The sequence below is a fragment of the Mesoplodon bidens genome (genome assembly GCF_964165515.1).
Source record: "Mesoplodon bidens genome assembly, chromosome: 17".
In the NCBI taxonomy this organism is placed as follows: domain Eukaryota; kingdom Metazoa; phylum Chordata; class Mammalia; order Artiodactyla; family Ziphiidae; genus Mesoplodon; species Mesoplodon bidens.
Genome location: NC_138174.1, coordinates 63,969,392 through 63,988,630, shown reverse-complemented (window position 1 = coordinate 63,988,630; position 19,239 = coordinate 63,969,392). Strand labels below are relative to the sequence as shown.

The window sequence follows — 19,239 nt, the reverse complement described above, 5'->3', positions numbered from 1 at the left end:
AGAAAGGTATAATTGAAAGGCTAGAAAAGATTCTTGCCTTAACAGTTTATAGCTTAATAGGAAAGACAGCATTAAACAAATAATTATACAAATAATTTTTAATTACTGTTTGAGAATTGATCTAGAGAGTCCTTTGCTATTCTTAGCCTCCTCTTAAATTGTAAGTAGGGCCTATATCTTATCTATGTATTATAACTCTACAACCTTGAAGTGAATTGGTCTATGTTGGCATCTTCCAAATAGATTTTAATGGCAAGATTATTTTCATCTGGACTTGTATTGATTGCCTGGACTTCACTGGAAGATAAAAATGAATAATAAACTGGAGATCTTGATTTTCCCTTTTGCTCTAACATCTTCTATTCGAAACTTAAAATATGACATCAATTTAATTAGCTATACAGTGAGAGATGTGCCAATGTGTTGAATACAAAATACTAACATCCTTTTCTTTTGAATTCTTTTTGTAGAATCAGATTATTCTTACTACAACTTAATCCTGAGGAAAGCTGGACAGTTTTTAGACAATTTACATATCAATCTCTTAAAGTTTGCTTTCTCTATAAGGGCATACTCTCCAACTATTCAGATGTTTCAACAGGTATGTAAAAACACCCAAACTGGGCTTCCCTGGTGGCGCAGTGGTTGAGAGTCCGCCTGCCGATGCAGGGGACACGGGTTCGTGCCCCGGTCTGGAAAGATCCCACATGCCGCGGAGAGGCTGGGCCCGTGAGCCATGGCCGCTGAGCCTGTGCATCCAGAGCCTGTGCTCTGCAATGGGAGAGGCCACAACAATGAGAGGCCCGCGTTCCGCAAACAAAACAAAACAAAACAAAAAAACACCCAAACTATATTTGACAAAGAAGCATGCTAGCAATGTACACACATCTATCTTAATGTGAATATCTTTAGCTAAAAATCTCCAAACTTGTAATACCTGGTTCCATAGCCTATCATCGATTATATTTTCATTGTTACCATTGATTATAGTATAATTGAGTATTTTAGGTAATTTTGTAGTTATTTGGGATAAGGCAGTTACGAAGACGAATCACCAATGAAGTGAACTGTAGTGACAATTTTAATTTAATGGGATGTTTTCAACAATTTCGAAGCATGTTTTCCTACTATACAGTTGATTTTGTTAAAATGTTTGATTCTGTCTATGTATTTTTACTTTAATTAGAGCAATAACTTAATAGTAGTTGGTAAGCTATTTTAATCAAAGTAATGTGTAAGTTTTAAAAATGATATTGTAATTATCAACTACTGTAGCTAAGTGTAATCTTTGAAATCTTAGATTGCAGCTGATGAGCCTCCACCAGATGGCTGTGATGCATTTGTGGTTATCCATGAGAAACACACGTGTAAAGTTAATGAGATTAAAAAGCTGCTGAAGAAGGCTACTTCAAGGTAAATTAATGATCGGCTATAGTGAAAGAAGTGGTTTATAAAAAGAGATGTGGGGTGGAGTAGAAACTTCTTATAATAAAAAATTTCAATATTCCAAGACATTGTATATTAAAGAATGTGCTCTCAATATATCTAAGTCCTTCTCTAAAGTATATAAGTACTTTCAATATTCTATCTTGATTATCTTTTGATTTTAGAATACCAAAATACTGTAAAATATATGAGAGATGTATTTTATGTAACATAAGTTGTCTTTTCAAATACAGGCAGACCTCAAAGATATTGTGGGTTCACTTCCAGACCACCTCAATAAAGTGAATACTGCAATAATTCACACAAATTTTTTGGTATCCCAGCGCATATAAAAGTTATGTCTACACTATACAGTAGTCTGTTGAGTGCCCAGCAGCGTTATGTCTAAAAAAATGTATACCTTAATTTTAAAATACTTTATTGCTAAAAACTGCTAACCATCATCTGAGCCTTCAGTGAGTCTTAATCTTTTTGCTGATGGAGAGTGTGAAATATTGCAAGAATTACAAAAATGTGACACAGAGACAGGAAGTGAGCAAATGCTGTTGGAAAAATGGTGACCATAGACTTGCTGGACACGATTGCCAAAAATCTTCAATGTGTTAAAAATGAAATATCTGTGAAGCACAATAAAGCAAAGCACAATAAAATGAGGTATGCCTGTAAACATACAAAGCTGTGGATTTATCTAAGCTATAACTCTTTAAATATAAACTGAATGTATACCTCGGGAGTAAAAAATTAATAACAAAAACAGTAGTATAGAATTGCTTTTTTATAATGCATTATTCAAAACCTTTTTCTTCTTCCAAGTATTTAATACAAATGAATATGAGAAGTAGGAAGGAGATTATTAATTTAGTAGTGATTTTTACAGAGTAATGCCTGCCAGTATATGTTTTACTGCCTGATTGTTTATACTTTAAGAAGTATTAAAGTTGTTTCTCTAATTTTGAAAGAGTTCTTTTTTTTTATTAGTTTCTGCTTTATAACAAAGTGAATCAGTCATACATATACATCTGTTCCCACATCCCTTTCCTCATGCATCTCCCTCCCTCCCACCCTCCCCATCCCACCCCTCCAGGCGGTCACAAAGCACCGAGCTGATCTCCCTGTGCTCTGCGGCTGCTTCCCACTATCTATCTACCTTACGTTTGGTAGTGTATATATGTCCATGCCTCTCTTTCGCTTTGTCACAGCTTACCCTTCCCCCTCCCCATATCCTCAAGTCCATTCTCAAGTAGGTCTGTGTCTATTGCCGTTTTACCCCTAGGTTCTTCATGACATTTTTTTTAAATTCCATATATATGTGTTAGCATACGGTATTTGTCTTTCTCTTTCTGACTTACTTCACTCTGTATGACAGACTCTAGGTCTATCCACCTCATTACAAATAGCTCAGTTTCGTTTCTCTTTATGGCTGAGTAATATTCCATTGTATATATGTGCCACATCTTCTCTATCCATTCATCTGATGATGGACACTTAGGTTGTTTCCAGCTCCGGGCTATTGTGAATAGAGCTGCAATGAACATTTTGGTACATGCCTCTTTTTGAATTATGGTTTTCTCAGGGTATATGCCTAGTAGTGGGATTGCTGGGTCATATGGTAGTTCTATTTGTAGTTTTTTAAGGAACCTCCATACTGTTCTCCATAGTGTCTGTACCAACTCACATTCCCACCAGCAGTGCAAGAGTGTTCCCTTTTCTCCACACCCTCTCCAGCATTTGTTGTTTCTAGATTTCTTGATGATGGCCATTCTGACTGGTGTGAGATGATATCTCATTGTAGTTTTGATTTGCATTTCTCTAATGATTAATGGTGTTGAGCATTCTTTCATGTGTTTGTTGGCAGTCTGTATATCTTCTTTGGAGAAATGCCTATTTAAGTCTTCTGCCCATTTTTGGATTGGGTTGTTTGTTTTTTTGCTATTGAGCTGCATGAGCTGTTTATAAATTTTGGAGATGAATCCTGTGTCAGTTGCTTCATTGGCAAATATTTTCTCCCATTCTGAGGGTTGTCTTTTGGTCTTCTTTATGGTTTCCTTTGCTGTGCAAAAGCTTTGAAGTTTCATTAGGTCCCATTTGTTTATCTTTGTTTTTATTTCCATTTCTCTAGGAGGTGGGTCCAAAAGGATCTTGCTGTGATTTATGTCATAGAGTGTTCTGCCTATGTTTTCCTCTAAGAGTTTGATAGTGTCTGGCCTTACATTTAGGTCTTTAATCCATTTTGAGTTTATTTTTGTGTATGGTGTTAGGGAATGATCTAATCTCATACTTTTACATGTCCCTGTCCAGTTTTCCCAGCACCACTTATTGAAGAGGCTGTCCTTTCTTCATTGTACATTCCTGCCTCCTTTATCAAAGTTAAGTTGACCATATGTGCATGGGTTTATGTCTGGGCTTTCTATCCTGTTCCATTGATCTATCTTTCTGTTTATATGCCAGTACCACACTGTCTTGATTACTGTAGCTTTGTAGTATAGTCTGAAGTCAGGGAGCCTGATTCCTCCAGCTCCATTTTTCGTTCTCAAGATTGCTTTGGCTATTCGGGGTCTTTTGTGTTTCCAAACAAATTTTGAAATTTTTTGTTCTAGTTCTGTGAAAAGTGCCAGTGGTAGTTTGATAGGGATTGCATTGAATCTGTAGATTGCTTTGGGTAGTAGAGTCATTTTCATAATATTGATTCTTCCAATCCAGGAACATGGTATATCTCTCCATCTATTTGTATCATCTTTAATTTCTTTCATCGGTGTCTTATAATTTTCTGCATACAGGTCTTTTGTCTCCTTAGGTAGGTTTATTCCTAGATATTTTATTCTTTTTGTTGTGATGGTAAATGGGAGTGTTTTCTTGATTTCATTTTCAGATTTTTCATCATCAGTGTACAGGAATGCCAGAGATTTCTGTGCATTAATTTTGTATCCTGCTACTTTACCAAATTCATTGATTAGCTCTAGTAGTTTTCTGGTAGCATCTTTAGGATTCTCTATGTATAGTATCATGTCATCTGCAAACAGTGACAGCTTTACTTCTTCTTTTCCAATTTGGATTCCTTTTATTTCCTTTTCTTCTCTGATTGCTGTGGCTAAAACTTCCAAAACTAAGTTGAATAAGAGTGGTGAGAGTGGGCAGCCTTGTCTTGTTCCTGATCTTAGTGGAAATGGTTTCAGTTTTTGACCATTGAGGACAATGTTGGCTGTGGGTTTGTCATATATGGCCTTTATTATGTTGAGGAAAGTTCCCTCTATGCCTACTTTCTGCAGGGTTTTTATCATAAATGGGTGTTGAATTTTGTCGAAAGCTTTCTCTGCATCTATTGAGATGATCATATGGTTTTTCTCCTTCAACTTGTTAATATGGTGTATCACATTGATTGATTTGCGTATATTGAAGAATCCTTGCATTCCTGGAATAAACCCCACTTGATCATGGTGTATGATCCTTTTAATGTGCTGTTGGATTCTGTTTGCCAGTATTTTGTTGAGGATTTTTGCATCTATGTTCATCAGTGATATTGGCCTGTAGTTTTCTTTCCTTGTGACATCCTTGCCTGGTTTTGGTATCAAGGTGATGGTGGCCTCGTAGAATGAGTTTGGGAGTGTTCCTTCCTCTGATATTGTTTGGAAGAGTTTGAGAAGGATGGGTGTTAGCTCTTCTCTAAATGCTTGATAGAATTCGCCTGTGAAGCCATCTGGTCCTGGGCTTTTGTTTGATGGAAGATTTTTAATCACAGTTTCAATTTCAGTGCTTGTGATTGGTCTATTCATATTTTCTATTTCTTCCTGAGTCAGTCTTGGCAGGTTGTGCATTTCTAAGAATTTGTCCATTTCTTCCAGGTTGTCCATTTTATTGGCATAGAGTTGCTTGTAGTAATCTCTCATGATCTTTTGTATTTCTGCAGTGTCAGTTGTTACTTCTCCTTTTTCATTTCTAATTCTATTGATTTGAGTCTTCTCCCTTCTTTTCTTGATGAGTCTGGCTAATGGTTTGTCAATTTTGTTTATCTTCTCAAAGAACCAGCTTTTAGTTTGGTTGATCTTTGCTATCGTTTCCTTCATTTCTTTTTCATTTATTTCTGATCTGATCTTTATGATTTCTTTCCTTCTGCTAACTTTGGGGGTTTTTTGTTCTTCTTTCTCTAATTGCTTTAGGTGCAGGGTCAGGTTGTTTACTCGAGATGTTTCCTGTTTCTTAAGGTGGGATTGTATTGCTATAAACTTCCCCCTTAGAACTGCTTTTGCTGTGTCCCATAGGTTTTGGGTCGTCGTGTCTCCATTGTCATTTGTTTCTAGGTATTTTTTAATTTCCTCTTTGACTTCTTCAGTGATCACTTCGTTATTGAGTAGTGTATTGTTTAGCCTCCATGTGTTTGTATTTTTTACAGATCTTTTCCTGTAATTGATGTCTAGTCTCATAGCATTGTGGTCAGAAAAGATACTTGATACAATTTCAATTTTCTTAAATTTACCAAGGCTTGATTTGTGACCCAAGATATGATCTATCCTGGAGAACGTTCCATGAGCACTTGAGAAAAATGTGTATTCTATTGTTTTTGGATGGAATGTCCTATAAATATCAACTAAGTCCATCTTGTTTAATGTATCATTTAAAGCTTGTGTGTCCTTATTTATTTTCATTTTGGATGATCTGTCCATTGGTGAAAGTGGGGTGTTAAAGTCCCCTACTATGATTGTGTTACTGTCAATTTCCCCTTTTATGGCTGTTAGTATTTGCCTTATGTATTGAGGTGCTCCTATGTTGGGTGCATAAATATTTACAATTGTTATATCTTCTTCTTGGATCGATCCCTTTATCGTTATGTAGTGTCCTTCTTTGTCTCTTCTAATAGTCTTTATTTTAAAGTCTATTTTGTCTGATATAAGAATTGCTACTCCAGCTTTCTTTTGATTTCCATTTGCATGGAATATCTTTTTCCATCCCCTTACTTTCAGTCTGTATGTGTCTCTAGGTCTGAAGTGGGTCTCTTGTAGACAGCATATATATGGGTCTTGTTTTTGTATCCATTCAGCCACTCTGTGTCTTTTGGTGGGAGCATTTAGTCCATTTACATTTAAGGTAATTATTGATATGTATGTTCCTATTCCCATTTCCTTAATTGCTTTGGGTTCGTTATTGTAGGTGTATTCCTTCTGTTGTCATTCTTGCCTAGAGAAGTTCCTTTAGCATTTGTTGTAAAGCTGGTTTGGTGGTGCTGAACTCTCTCAGCTTTTGCTTGTCTGTAAAGGTTTTAATTTCTCCATCAAATCTGAATGAGATCCTTGCTGGGTAGAGTAATCTTGGTTGCAGGTTTCTCTCCTTCATCACTTTAATTATGTCCTGCCACTCCCTTCTGGCTTGTAGAGTTTCTGCTGAGAGATCAGCTGTTAACCTGATGGGGATTCCCTTGTGTGTTATTTGTTGTTTTTCCCTTGCTGCTTTTAATATGATTTCTTTGTGTTTAATTTTTGACAGTTTGATTAATATGTGTCTTGGCGTATTTCTCCTTGGATTTATTCTGTATGGGACTCTCTGTGCCTCCTGGACTTGATTAACTATTTCCTTTCCCATATTAGGGAAGTTTTCAACTATAATCTCTTCAAATATTTTCTCAGTTCCTTTCTTTTTCTCTTCTTCTTCTGGAACCCCTATAATTCGAATGTTGGTGCGTTTAATGTTGTCCCAGAGGTCTCTGAGACTGTCCTCTGTTCTTTTCATTCTTTTTTCTTTATTTTGCTCTGCAGCAGTTATTTCCACTATTTTATCTTCCACCTCACTTATCCGTTCTTCTGCCTCAGTTATTCTGCTATTGATCCCATCTAGAGTATTTTTCATTTCATTTGTTGTGTTTTTAATCGATGCTTGATTCATCTTAGTTCTTCTAGGTCCTTGTTAACTGTTTCTTGCATTTTGTCTATTCTATTTCCAAGATTTTGGATCTTGGAAATAGAATCTTGGCTCATCTTTACTATCATTATTCTGAATTCTTTTTCAGGTAGACTGCCTATTACCTCTTCATTTGTTAGGTCTGGTAGGTTTTTATCTTGCTCCTTCACCTGCTGTGTGTTTTTCTGTCTTCTCATTTTGCTTATGTTACTGTGTTTGGGGTCTCCTTTTTGCAGGCTGCAGATTCGTAGTTCCCGTTGTTTTTGGTGTCTGTCCCCAGTGGCTAAGGTTGTTTCAGTAGGTTATGTAGGCTTCCTGGTTGGGGGGACTAATGCCTGTGTTCTGGTGGTTGAGGCTCGATCTTGTCTTTCTGGTGGACAGGTCCACGTCTGGTGGTTTGTTTTGTGGTGCCTGTGGTCTTATTATGTTTTTAGGTAGCCTCTCTGCTAATGCGTGGGGTTGTGTTCCTCCCTTGCTAGTTGCTTGGCATAGGGTGACCAGCACTGTAGCTTGCTGGTCGTTGACTGAAGCTGGGTGCTGGTGTTGAGATGGAGATCTCTGGGAGATTTTTGCTGCTTGATATTATGTGGAGCTGGGAGGTCTCTTGTGGACCCGTGTCCTGAAGTTGGCTCTCCCACTTCAGAGGCACAGCACTGACTCCTGGCTGCAGCACCAAGAGCCTTTCATCCACCCGGCTCAGAATAACAGGGAGAAAAAGTAGAAAGAAAGAATTAGTAGAAGAAAGAAAGAGAGAGGGAAAGAAAGGAAGAAGGGAAGAAAGGAAGGAAGGAAGAAAGAAAGAAAGGAGGGAGGGAGGGAGGAAGGATGGAAAGAAAGAAAGGAGGGAGGGAGGGAGGGAGGAAGGATGGAAAGAAAGAAAGGAGGGAGGGAGGGAGGGAGGAATGAAAGCAAAAGGAAGAGTGAATGGAAGAAGGGAGGGAGGGAGGGAGGAAGGTTGGAAAGAAAGAAAGGAGGGAGGGAGGGAGGAATGAAAGCAAAAGGAAGAGTGAATGGAAGGAGGGAGGGAGGAAGGAAAGAAAGAAAGACAGGAAGGAGGGAGGAAGGAAAGAAAAAGAAAGTGGAAAGAAGAAGGGTGGGAGGGAGGGAGGGAGGAAAGAAAAAGAAGGAAAGGAGGAGCGAAGGGAGGGAGGGAGGAACGGAAGGTAGGAAAAAAGAGCAGGTAAAGTAAAATAGAATAAAGTATGAAATATAGTAGTGTTATTAAAATTAAAAAGTAATTATTGAAAAAGAAAACGGACAGATAGAACCCTGGGACATATGGTGGAAGCAAAGCTATACAGAGAGAATCTTAACACAGAAGATTACACATACACATTCACAAAAAGAGAGCAGGGGGAAAAATCAAAAATCTTGCTCTCCAAGACCACCTCCTCAATTTGGGATAGTTCGTTGTAAAAAGAGGAAAAGGGCGAGAAGTCTGAAATCTTGCTCTCTAAGTCCACCTCCTTAATTTGGGATAATTCGTTGTAAAAAGAGGAAAAGGGGGGAAGGTCTTAAATCTTGTCCTCAAAGTCCACTTCCTCAATTTGGGATGATTCGCTGTCCATTTATGCACTCCACAGACGCAGGGCACATCAAGTGGACCGTGGAGCTTTAATCCGCTGCCTCCGAGGCTGCACAGAGAGATTTCCCTGTCTCTGCTCTCACAGCTCCCGGGTCTCAGCCTTGGACCTGGCCCCGCCTCTGCGCGTAGGTCGCCGGAGGGCGTCCGTTCTTCGCTCAGACAGGACGGGTTTAAAGGAGCCGCTGATTCGGGGGCTCTGGCCCACTCAGGCAGAGGGGAGGGAGGGGCGCGCAGTGTGGGGCGGGCCTGCGGCGGCAGAGGCCGGAGTGACGTTGCACCAGACCGAGGCGCTCCGTGCGCTTTCCCGGGAAAGCCGTCCCCGGGTCCCGGGACCCCGGCAGTGGCGGGGTGCACAGGCCCCCCGGAAGGCGGGGCGGACAGTGACCCGCGCTCGCACACAGGCCCCGCGGCGGCGGCAGCCCCAGCGTCCCACGCCCGTCTCCAAAGTCTGCGCCTCTAGGCGCGGCTCGCGCCTGTCTCCGGCGCTTCCCCAAGCAGCCCTCTTAATGCCCTCTCCTGGCGCACCAGGAAACAAAAGGGAAAAAAGTCTCTTGCCTCTTCGGCAGCTCCAGACCCTTTCCCCGGACTCCCTCCAGGCTAGCCGTGGTGCACTAACCCCCTCAGGCTCTCTTCCTGCCGCCAGCCCCAGTCCTCTCCCTGCGCTCCGACCGAAACCCGATACCGAGCCTCAGCTCCCAGCCCCGCCCGCCCCAGCGGCCAAGCAGACAAGCTGGTGTGTGCCTGAGGGCACCGATCCTCTGTGCCGGAATCTCTCCGCTTTGCCCTCCCCACCCCTGTTGCTGTGCTCTTCTCCGCTACTCCTACTCCAAAGCTTTCCCCCTCCGCCACCTGCAGTCTCCGCCCGCGAAGGGGCTTGTAGTGTGTGGAAACCTTTCCTCCTTCACGGCTCCCTCCCACTGGTGCAGGTCCCGTCCCTATCCTACTGTCTCTGTTTATTCTTTTTTTCTTTTGCCCTACCCAGGTATGTGGGGAGTTTCTTGCCTTTTGGGGGGTCTGAGGTCTTCTGTCAGCGTTCAGTAGGTGTTCTGTAGGAGTTGTTCCACGTGTAGATGTATTTCTGATGTATCTGTGGGGAGGAAGGTGATCTCCGTGTCTTACTCTTCCGCCATCTTCCTCCGGGGACTCTGAAAGAGTTCTTTATATATTAAACAGTAACTTCTTTTATTTGTTGGAAACTTTTTCTAATATTTATATTAATTTTCACATAGACAAGCTTTTATTTTTATGTAGCCAAATTTGTCCTTTATGTATGTATGTTTTTATACTTACACAGTTTTTCCCAAACCTGAGTGAGAGCTTTTACTAATATTTCCCAGTAGCTTTCTTAAAGTTTTTGTTTTACCTTAAACGTTTAAACTATCTCTAATTTATTTTCTTCGGAAGGCAAGGATCCAGTCAGATCTTTTTCACCTCAGGTGGCTAGTCAATTATTATATTCATTATATTTATATTATGGTCTATTTTATAACTTTGTTCTATACTGTTATGTTTCTTGTAACAGTACCATGTTGTTAGTATTTATTGCTTTACAGTTTATTCCGATATCTCACAGGACAGTTTCCTCTTCATTGCTGCTTTTTTTTCCTCCAGAATTTCTTAGCTCTTTGCGCTTGTTGATGCTTTCAAACTAACATTAGAGTCCTTTTTCTCCTACCAAATTGCCTCCCGAAAAAGCCTTGGTTGGGTTTTAATTAGAATTATTTTAAACCTATTAGTTAATTTTAAAAGAATTTAAATGTTTATTATGTCGAATCTCTCAACAGATAACACAGTATGTTTTCTGTTCATTCCTTCTTTTAAAACTTTAAAGTTTTATAATTAACTGTGTTTTTAAAATCAGAAATAACTTGTTTTATCAGTTGTTTTTCATCTACTAAGATTAATTCGAAGTTTTTCTCTTTGGACGTACTGTGTATTATGGTAATATATTTTAAACTATTATACCTTTTCATTTCTAGGGAGAACTATTTGTTAATGGTGTGGGATTATCTTAATTTTTGTTGAGGTAGATTGCTTATATCTTTATTAAGATTCATTTTTCTACTTTAATGAGATTAGCTATTATTTAAACTATTTATGCCATTTTTTAATGTTATTCTAGCTTCGTATAGTGAATTAGGCAGCCATGTTATTCTGTAAGAATTGGTGTAGCATAGCAATTACCTATTCCTCTAAAGCATTAATAGACTATGAAGTTGTCAGCCCTAATGTGTTTTTCTTTTCCTAGTGCATTTTTTTAAAGTTAACTTTGGTAACTTTATTTTTTAATTTTTAATTTTATTTTTATTTATTTTTGGCTGCATTGGGTATTCGTTGCTGTGCACAGGCTTTCTGTAGTTGCGGCAAGCGGGGGCTACTCTTCATTGCGGTGCGGTGGCTTCTCTTGTTGCGGAGCGCGGGCTCTAGGCACGCAGGCTTCAGTAGTTGTGGAACGTGGGCTCAGTAGTTGTGGCTTGCAGGCTCTAGAGCACAGGCTCAGTAGTTGTGGCACACAGGCTTAGTTGCTCCGCGGCATTTGTGATCTTTCCGGACCAGGGATCGAACCCGCGTCCCCTGTGTTGGCAGGTGGATTCTTAACCACTGCGCCAACAGGGAAGTCTGGTAACTTTTAAAGTTTATTATTGTTACTGTTTTCTGGCATCTGATGTCTGATGTTATAATTTTCTTAGAGAAACTAATATTAAAGTTAAATATTTAATATTTAGATATTGAATCTAAAATTAAGATTTAAAAAAGGTTAGCATCAAGCCGTTTGGGAGAGCAACCTGCCATGGGCGCTGTGAGTCCTTGCATGTCCTTGCCTGGTCTGACCAGTAAAAAATGGAAGACCTGAACTGCTCTGTACCTGAACCATTTCTCAGGGCTGTGTTTGTAGTGAGCAACCTTGAGGAACTAGGCGATGTTTCCTTCTGGAAAGAAGAATGCACTTGTTTACTGCTTGTTATAAAACCGTGGTTCCCCAAGCACAGTGATCCTCAGCGGCAACGTACAGCCACTGTGTAGTATCCATTTAGCTCCATATTTTGTCCCACAGCCCGCCTTGTGGAACTTGGGGAGCAAGTATAATGCTCATGCTGCTTGCTATGCTTTGAGCAATAAAAGTCCTTTCTCTTTGACCCAGGAGTCTCAGGTCTTCTGCCAGAATCCATAAAATGACAAAAGCCTAACTTATTACTTTGTAAGTAGGCTAAAACCAAGCCTTAGACCTTTTATAGTTCTTGACAGTTTTAGAAACAAGAGTGGGATGTTGACAGACACATGGCTTTCTGAAAAAGGAAGGACAAAGGCCCCCTGGGGTGGGGAGACAGAAGCTCAACACTTGGATTTCTCTCCTACTGCTCCCCTCTCGTCCCCCTGCCATTCTGCACTCCCTGTGCTCCTGGCTGGATGACGGCGGTCTTCTGATAACTGTTACTGTAGCTCCTCATACAGGATTTTTGATCTTTGTTCCTACAGGAAAAGGCACCTAAACTCAATTGGTGGGCTTTGGAAGGTGCTCATAATGGGAAAGGGAATTAAAATGATCTCTCGACCAGTTCATTGTACTTCTATTTTTATTGTTTTGGCTCCCACATCTAAATCTGTAACTGATATTGATATTGTATGTGTATATACTTTGAATGCCGTGAATGCTCATGACGTCTAAAGCGAGATACTCTCACTGGGAGACTACATATATACTCCAGCAGACTCAACATAGAATCCCCAGGAGGAGAAGGGGGAAATCACAACTTTAGTTGCAGGCTGAATGGCTGCTTGAATGCCCAGAGAGGTAGTTTCCAAGTACAATGACACCACCTGCCTGACTCAGCCATCAAGTACACCCGTTTTTAAAAAGAGAAACTTAAAATTGCTGAGCTTTAGTTGAAACTGAACACCTGACTCAGGCAGTCTTGTGACTCTACTACCCGATGTTTACATTTTGGCACAGGTCAACTAGGATTCCATGACTAACAGGGAAGAAGGGAGTCAGGGAGTCTCTCTGGTCAAGTGGAAATAGTATATTCAAGAGTTACTTAAACCTTGTGTGACCTTAGGGTTACATGATGACGTGGCAGCAATCCCCCTTTGGGACAAACCCAATGCCCCATTCCATTACCTGAAGTAAGATTTCTGACTCAGTGGGGCCCTCAATTCTCAATTGTTTCCTTTAATGCCTGGATCAAGTTACTGGTACACTCAGCTAAGTTACAGTCTGGTGGTGACTTAGGGCTGCTGTTGCAGTTCATCCAGGCTGCAGCTATGAAAAAACAAAAGCAGATGTGGTCAGTCCATTCAGTGGGCAGAATTCGAGGTAGTCCTCTTATCCTTGACGAATCCCTGACTCCTTAATGAAACTCGCTACATTTATACCGACCCCTGGGCTGTTGCCAGTGGCCTACCCATCTGGTCTGACACTTGAAGACTACCAGATTAGAGGCACCACTCTTTGGGGCTGTGAGAATAAACTGCACCTGCCCATCTGACTGTCTGGGTTACTTCTGTAGATACACACAGTCCACACCCATTATCCAATGAGTCTGAGTGGAGTCAAGCTGCATGTCAAGACTGCAGCATCCAAATTGCTGCCGTTGCTACCTGGCTCCACCATTGCGTGGAAGATGCACCATTATAGACAGGAGCACAATAAAGGACTACATGCTTCTGATGTAAGATCTACCACAGCATACCTGACTGTGACTTCTGCCCAGAGATCGTTTCCTTGTCTTGTGGTGAAGGCGTCCGCATTGCCCTGGGCCACCACCTGTTTCTGGCAAACTGACTGTGTCAGATGTTTGACCCTGCTCTTGGTGCTACCTTTGGTGCCTCATCCCTGTTGAGATTTCTTTACGTTATGGTTTTGCTACTTAAGTCTTATCAGCCAACTCTGGCCACACCACTGTAGCCCTTGAATCTAAACTGTTATTTTTCTGGCTTTCCAGATCATCTGTAGTCTGACAGCTATGCACCTTATTTCACAGAGGCCACCAACACTAGATCAGTAGTCAAAAGTGTTCACTGAACATTCCACATTCTCTACCACCCACGGGCATCTGGTTTCTGAGCATACTAGAGTGGCCTCCTCAAAACTTAATTCGAAAAGTTTTGACTCTACCTCTCTCACCCTCTGATCCATAGGCTTTAGTAAGGCCATATGATCTCTGGATGTGACCATGCTCGGAAAGGTTCCATCTCTTGGCCACCTCCTGTGAAATGGCTAGGATGAAAGAGGTAGGAGGTTGTATGGATTGGTTCAGGATTCCACCGTGACCATTGCTGGGTGTCATGTATCTTTCCTTCGGTCAACAGCAGCCTCAGATCATCCTGGTTGGTATGGCCTCCATGTGGTAGCCCAGCCAGAAGGGGCTTGAAGAACTCAAACTTTAATTTTGGTCTTGCCCCCTGGATTGTTTTGTTGGAAAGATGTGGTCCTAGGTCATGAAGACAACCAGTTGGTTGAGTCCACTGCTTGCCAAGTCTTTCTCCAGTGACCACAGGGGCCTAGCTGGGGGCCTATAATGGGTCTTCATAAGTTTCTTAAAAACGCTCTTGTCTCACTTGAACCTGATTCTTCCAGATGAAAGGTGTGGGTATAAATAGAGGATGATTCGAAAATAGGTAAAATTGTAGGCATTGGGATGGGACACATTGATTTCATGGCTACTGAGGTGGAACTGCAAGTCTAGCGCCTGACCTTAGGCTCTGAAGGTGTGGGAAGGGGAAAAATTGTTTTCTTTGATCCTGCATCCAGCACAACAGCCGTCAAAATAGACATACAGTCTGCCTGAGTCGGCCAGCAGCTGTGGCTGACAATCTGACCTGCTGTGGGGTTTGTCATTCCTCTACATGCTGTGTGAACATGGCCAGTCCTGGGTCTGACTTGTGCCTGACTCCCATCAGTGGCAGCTCCTAAGCGTAGATTCCTCCCTCACCCAAATTCATGTGTAAACATGTGGGCTGGACAGCCTTCTTTTAATCTTAATGATACAAATGTATATATATACTTCCATCTCCTGAGCAGCCCGGGGTTAGGCCACATTATGGTGGGTGATGCTGCAGCTACTAGATGCAAGTTTAACAATTTTGGAACTGGAGTGACACGTGCCATTTTGGGATTAAATGTTTGTATTTCTAGAAAGCAGGCACAGAATGTTTTCACTGGGGGTAGAGGTTGCTTTCTTATTATCGGGGTGGGGGTGGGGACTCTGCCATAGCCCCGAGTGTCTTTCTGGGTATGGTAAGACTGTGAGGACTTGAACGGTCTGTGCCCAGGCCATTTCTCAGGGTTCTGTGCAGCAAGTGACTTTGAGGGATGAGTTAATGTCTGCCTCTGGGACAAACAGCAGGTTGTTTACTGCTTCTTATAGGATGAGGGGCTCCCCGCACTCAGTGCTTCTTAGCTGTGGTGCGTACAGCTAAGCATTCTTGTGTAGCATTCTTGCGGGTCCATTTCCACCCTAATGGAATGCGGGGGCCACAGGGAACTGATGCAAACATGCTAAATAATGCTCATGCTGCTTATGTGCCAGGAGTAGTAAAGTTCTTTGTTTTTGACCTAAGAGTTTGTCTTCGGCCAGGATCCATGAAACAACAAAAGGCAAACTTATTAGCTTGTAAGCGGGGTGAAATCAATTCCCTAACCTGACAGAAACTAAATGGGTATACATAGATATATATAGTGTCTTTTATATGTATATACACACACACACAGTTGTTATATATGTGGTATATGTGTGTATGTGTATGTATATGTGTATATGTATGTATGTAGTGTTAAACTTTTTTTTTTCTTTTTTGTGAACCTTACACACATAATCCTTGGTTTATGTCACACTATCAACATTGGTCCATGGTGGTTGTTTTTTCTCATTTAAGCAAATAATGTATTTACATATACACACACACAGAGTAATAGGAACATTTTAATTTTTTCCCTCTGTAGATGTTTCTCATTCCTAAGTTTTCTTCAGTTTTCATTTTCTTTCAGTTTTTCCAGATTAGATTTATATTTTTTAAAGAAATAACTGATACACTTATTATACTTTTTTTGTTCTAATGTATTACCATTTGCATTCATATTGTTTCTTACTTTGCCTTTGGTTGAGTTAGGAACGTGTTTTTTTTTCTTTTAATCATAACACATTTAGGGCATCAAAGTTATCTTTCTTTACTATATGGTATTCTTGTCCCAATTTCCTAAAAAACTCCTTTATTTCCTTGTTGGGGGCAGGGGAGGAGAGAAAGTTATACTCATTTAGGACGGTGATGGTTGCTGTCACTTTCTCCCAAATAAATGACATTTTAGTGTAATATCTGTCAAGTTTGGGGCAGATTCAGACCATGGATCTTTGAACCATGGAACAGGAAGTAGAGAGAAAAAGAATTACACTATCTTTCTTTTTGGCTAGTACATTGTTGTATTTCAAGTGGTAAGGTGTATTATGTTTTAAGTAGGAAGACATCAGTTATGATTCTAAGTTAAATGGCATAGATTTTATAATTACTGGATTTTACTCCCAAAGTATAGTATAAAGTTATTAGTTTTCAGCTTCATTAAGAGTTTTCATTTTTTTCTGTGTCTTTGAAAATATCATTGGAGATTCTGGGATATGTAGCATTAAAGTCTGCTCTCCAAAGGCCACTTCAAATCTGTGTTACCCTCCTTTTTTTGTCCAAAATGGAAAGCTGCATTTTTTTTAATTTTTAATTTTTAAAAAAATTTTATTGGAGTATAGTTGATTTACAAAAGCTGCATTTTAAAAGTTAAAAATATTATATGTGGTCATTATTAAAACATTCAAATAATTCTGAAAAAATACAAAGTAGAAAGGGAAAATGACGCATAATTCTATTAAGTTTGGTACATTTTTTTCTTTTTAAATACATATATTCACATGCAGATATATTCTTTTTTTAAAAACCTACATGGGATTGTACTATAAAGGATGTCTTAGAACCTTCCCCCACTGAGTTATACATCCCTACATGTCTTGCATATAAATAAATATAAATATAGGTCTATGCTTTGTCATTGTGGAGCAGGACCCATTTATATAGTGTTGTATTTCCACCTGACACATAGTAGATGCTCAGATATTTATCAAATGAATGATACAGTGATTAAATGAACAAGTAAATTTAATTATCCCACCCCTTGTGATAGATATAAGGTATTTTACATTTTTCCTTTATTATAAACAATATCTAGTTGAACGTCCATGTACGTATATTTTTATGTACATGTATCTCTACTGTTATCTTGATTTTATCTTAGATAAATTTCTAGAACTAGAATCACAAGGTAAATAAGTGTATGCATTTAAAATTGGTACTTATTTCAAAATTTTTCTTCAGAAAGCTGGTTATGTTTGATACTCCATTTCTAACATTTTCACTAATGCTAATTTGCATAATTTCCCTTTATAATCTTAGTCAATTCAAGAAATGTAATTTTCTATTTTTAAATGTAACCTAGTCGATTTTTAAAAGCTGTTTTCCCTCTTACAGAGTAATTCTCCATACATGTAGCATAATTTTTTATTACCTATGATATATCCATGTGACTCCTGAATTACTTAAAAAAGCAGATTTTGAAAGACATTTGTTTTAGGGTATAAGAAGGCACTCACCATTACAGACTCATGAACAAATGTTATATTAGCCTTTACCTTTGTCTCTGGAAAATCTATTTCATTTCTTCTAATATTTTTCTTTTATATTCAACCTCAAGATTTATCTAATAGCATTAGCAGTCTTTCCAATTACCAACATTTGAAAACATTTATCTTTAATACTAATATTAATTTCATTGTGAAGATAGAATTTACTAATATGTATAAAGAATCTTGTATAGTGCCTGGAAAATAAGATGCCAAAGTCTGTTTATGATGGTAGGGCCAGACCATAGGACTGCTCTGTTTGTTTGATTATCCTTTGGGATTTAATGAGTTGCTATTCATATTAAGAACTGATAATCTTTGCATGACATAGTACCTTTATTTTGTTTTTTAAAGATTTGGAGCCCATTTTCAGGGAATGTGAGCTATAATGAAAGATTATATTCTTCTAATTGAAGAAAATATAAATTTTATTTCATCGAAAAATATGTTGCCATTTATATTTTATTTTTAAAGATAGCAAACATTGATTGAAAATAAAATATTTTTAATATTCAGTGTTGGGCTAACCAAATTTATTTTTTGTCTTTTCTGTCATTTAGAAGTTCTGTTCACAAAGTCACCACAGGAAATCTAAATTCTTTTTCTGTGATTTTATGTATGTGTCTGTGTATATATATATATACACAGACACACACACAAATGCATATACATACATTCCTATAAGTTTGATAAGTAAAAATTATAAAGTCTCATGATATGTTTCTCATATGCTCTGTACTTTCAGTTCTTGTTTGTGTTTTGTTTTCATTTTAGGCCCAGACCTTATCTGTTTAAAGGAGACCACAAATTTCCTACAAACAAAGAGAACTTACCAGTGATTATCCTCTATGCAGAAATGGGTACCAGAGCATTTCGTAAATTTCACACAGTGTTGTCTGAAAAAGCTCAAAATGGGGAAATTCTTTATGTTCTTCGGCATTATGTTCAGGTACATGTTTGTTTTGTCCAAGATGATTTTGGCTATAAAAAATGCATTTTATAATAATTTCTTTACTAGATTTTACATGATAATTTCCCCTAGAATAGTTATTTAAAGATTTTTAAAAATTAACACAACTATCGTATGTGAATTTTATGTGGAAAAATATATTGAGATTCTGTGTCTTTTCTGGAAATATCATGTTTATATTTCTTTCCTTTATAATATATTTGGAACAGATTTAAAACTTGGATAAAAACCAAAACCGTACAACAATAGCATGCGTAATATTTGCTAGGATTCATAAATATAGTTATTTTTAATGAAAATGTATTATGATGAGGAAGTCTAATTTACTTGGTATTTTGATAGTATATATTAGTTCAAAGTGCTAAGCTTGGTATGCGAATGCTCTCAAACCTATTTGTTTGAAAGGCTGATTACTTTCTTATTCAAGGTTCAGATCAAATGTGTTGTGTTATCCCCCAGTCTCCCGAGCTCTCGTTGCAGTCACACTCTATCACATTATTCTGACTTCGTAGCACTTATTACTGCGCTATCTCTAATTTTATTTCTTTAACACCTCCACACACACACACACACACACACACGCACACAAACACAACCAAATTCTCACCATCACACATCAAAATATAATGGCCATTAGAGGAAGGACTTTGTTTTTTACTTATATATTCTGAACATGGAAAGAGTTTTAATTT

The 19,239-nt window shown here is 39.0% G+C and overlaps 1 protein-coding gene across 1 annotated transcript in view; it reads left to right on the top strand.

Moving 5' to 3' along the window:
* The window catches only part of UGGT2 (UDP-glucose glycoprotein glucosyltransferase 2), a 180,283-nt gene that overhangs the window by 11,312 nt on the left and 149,732 nt on the right, over window positions 1-19,239 (top strand). The window contains exons 3-5 of the mRNA XM_081215000.1: window positions 471-601; window positions 1,301-1,413; window positions 18,352-18,526. Coding sequence (XP_081071126.1) covers window positions 471-601; window positions 1,301-1,413; window positions 18,352-18,526 — 419 coding nt within the window. The remainder of the gene's footprint in view (window positions 1-470; window positions 602-1,300; window positions 1,414-18,351; window positions 18,527-19,239) is intronic.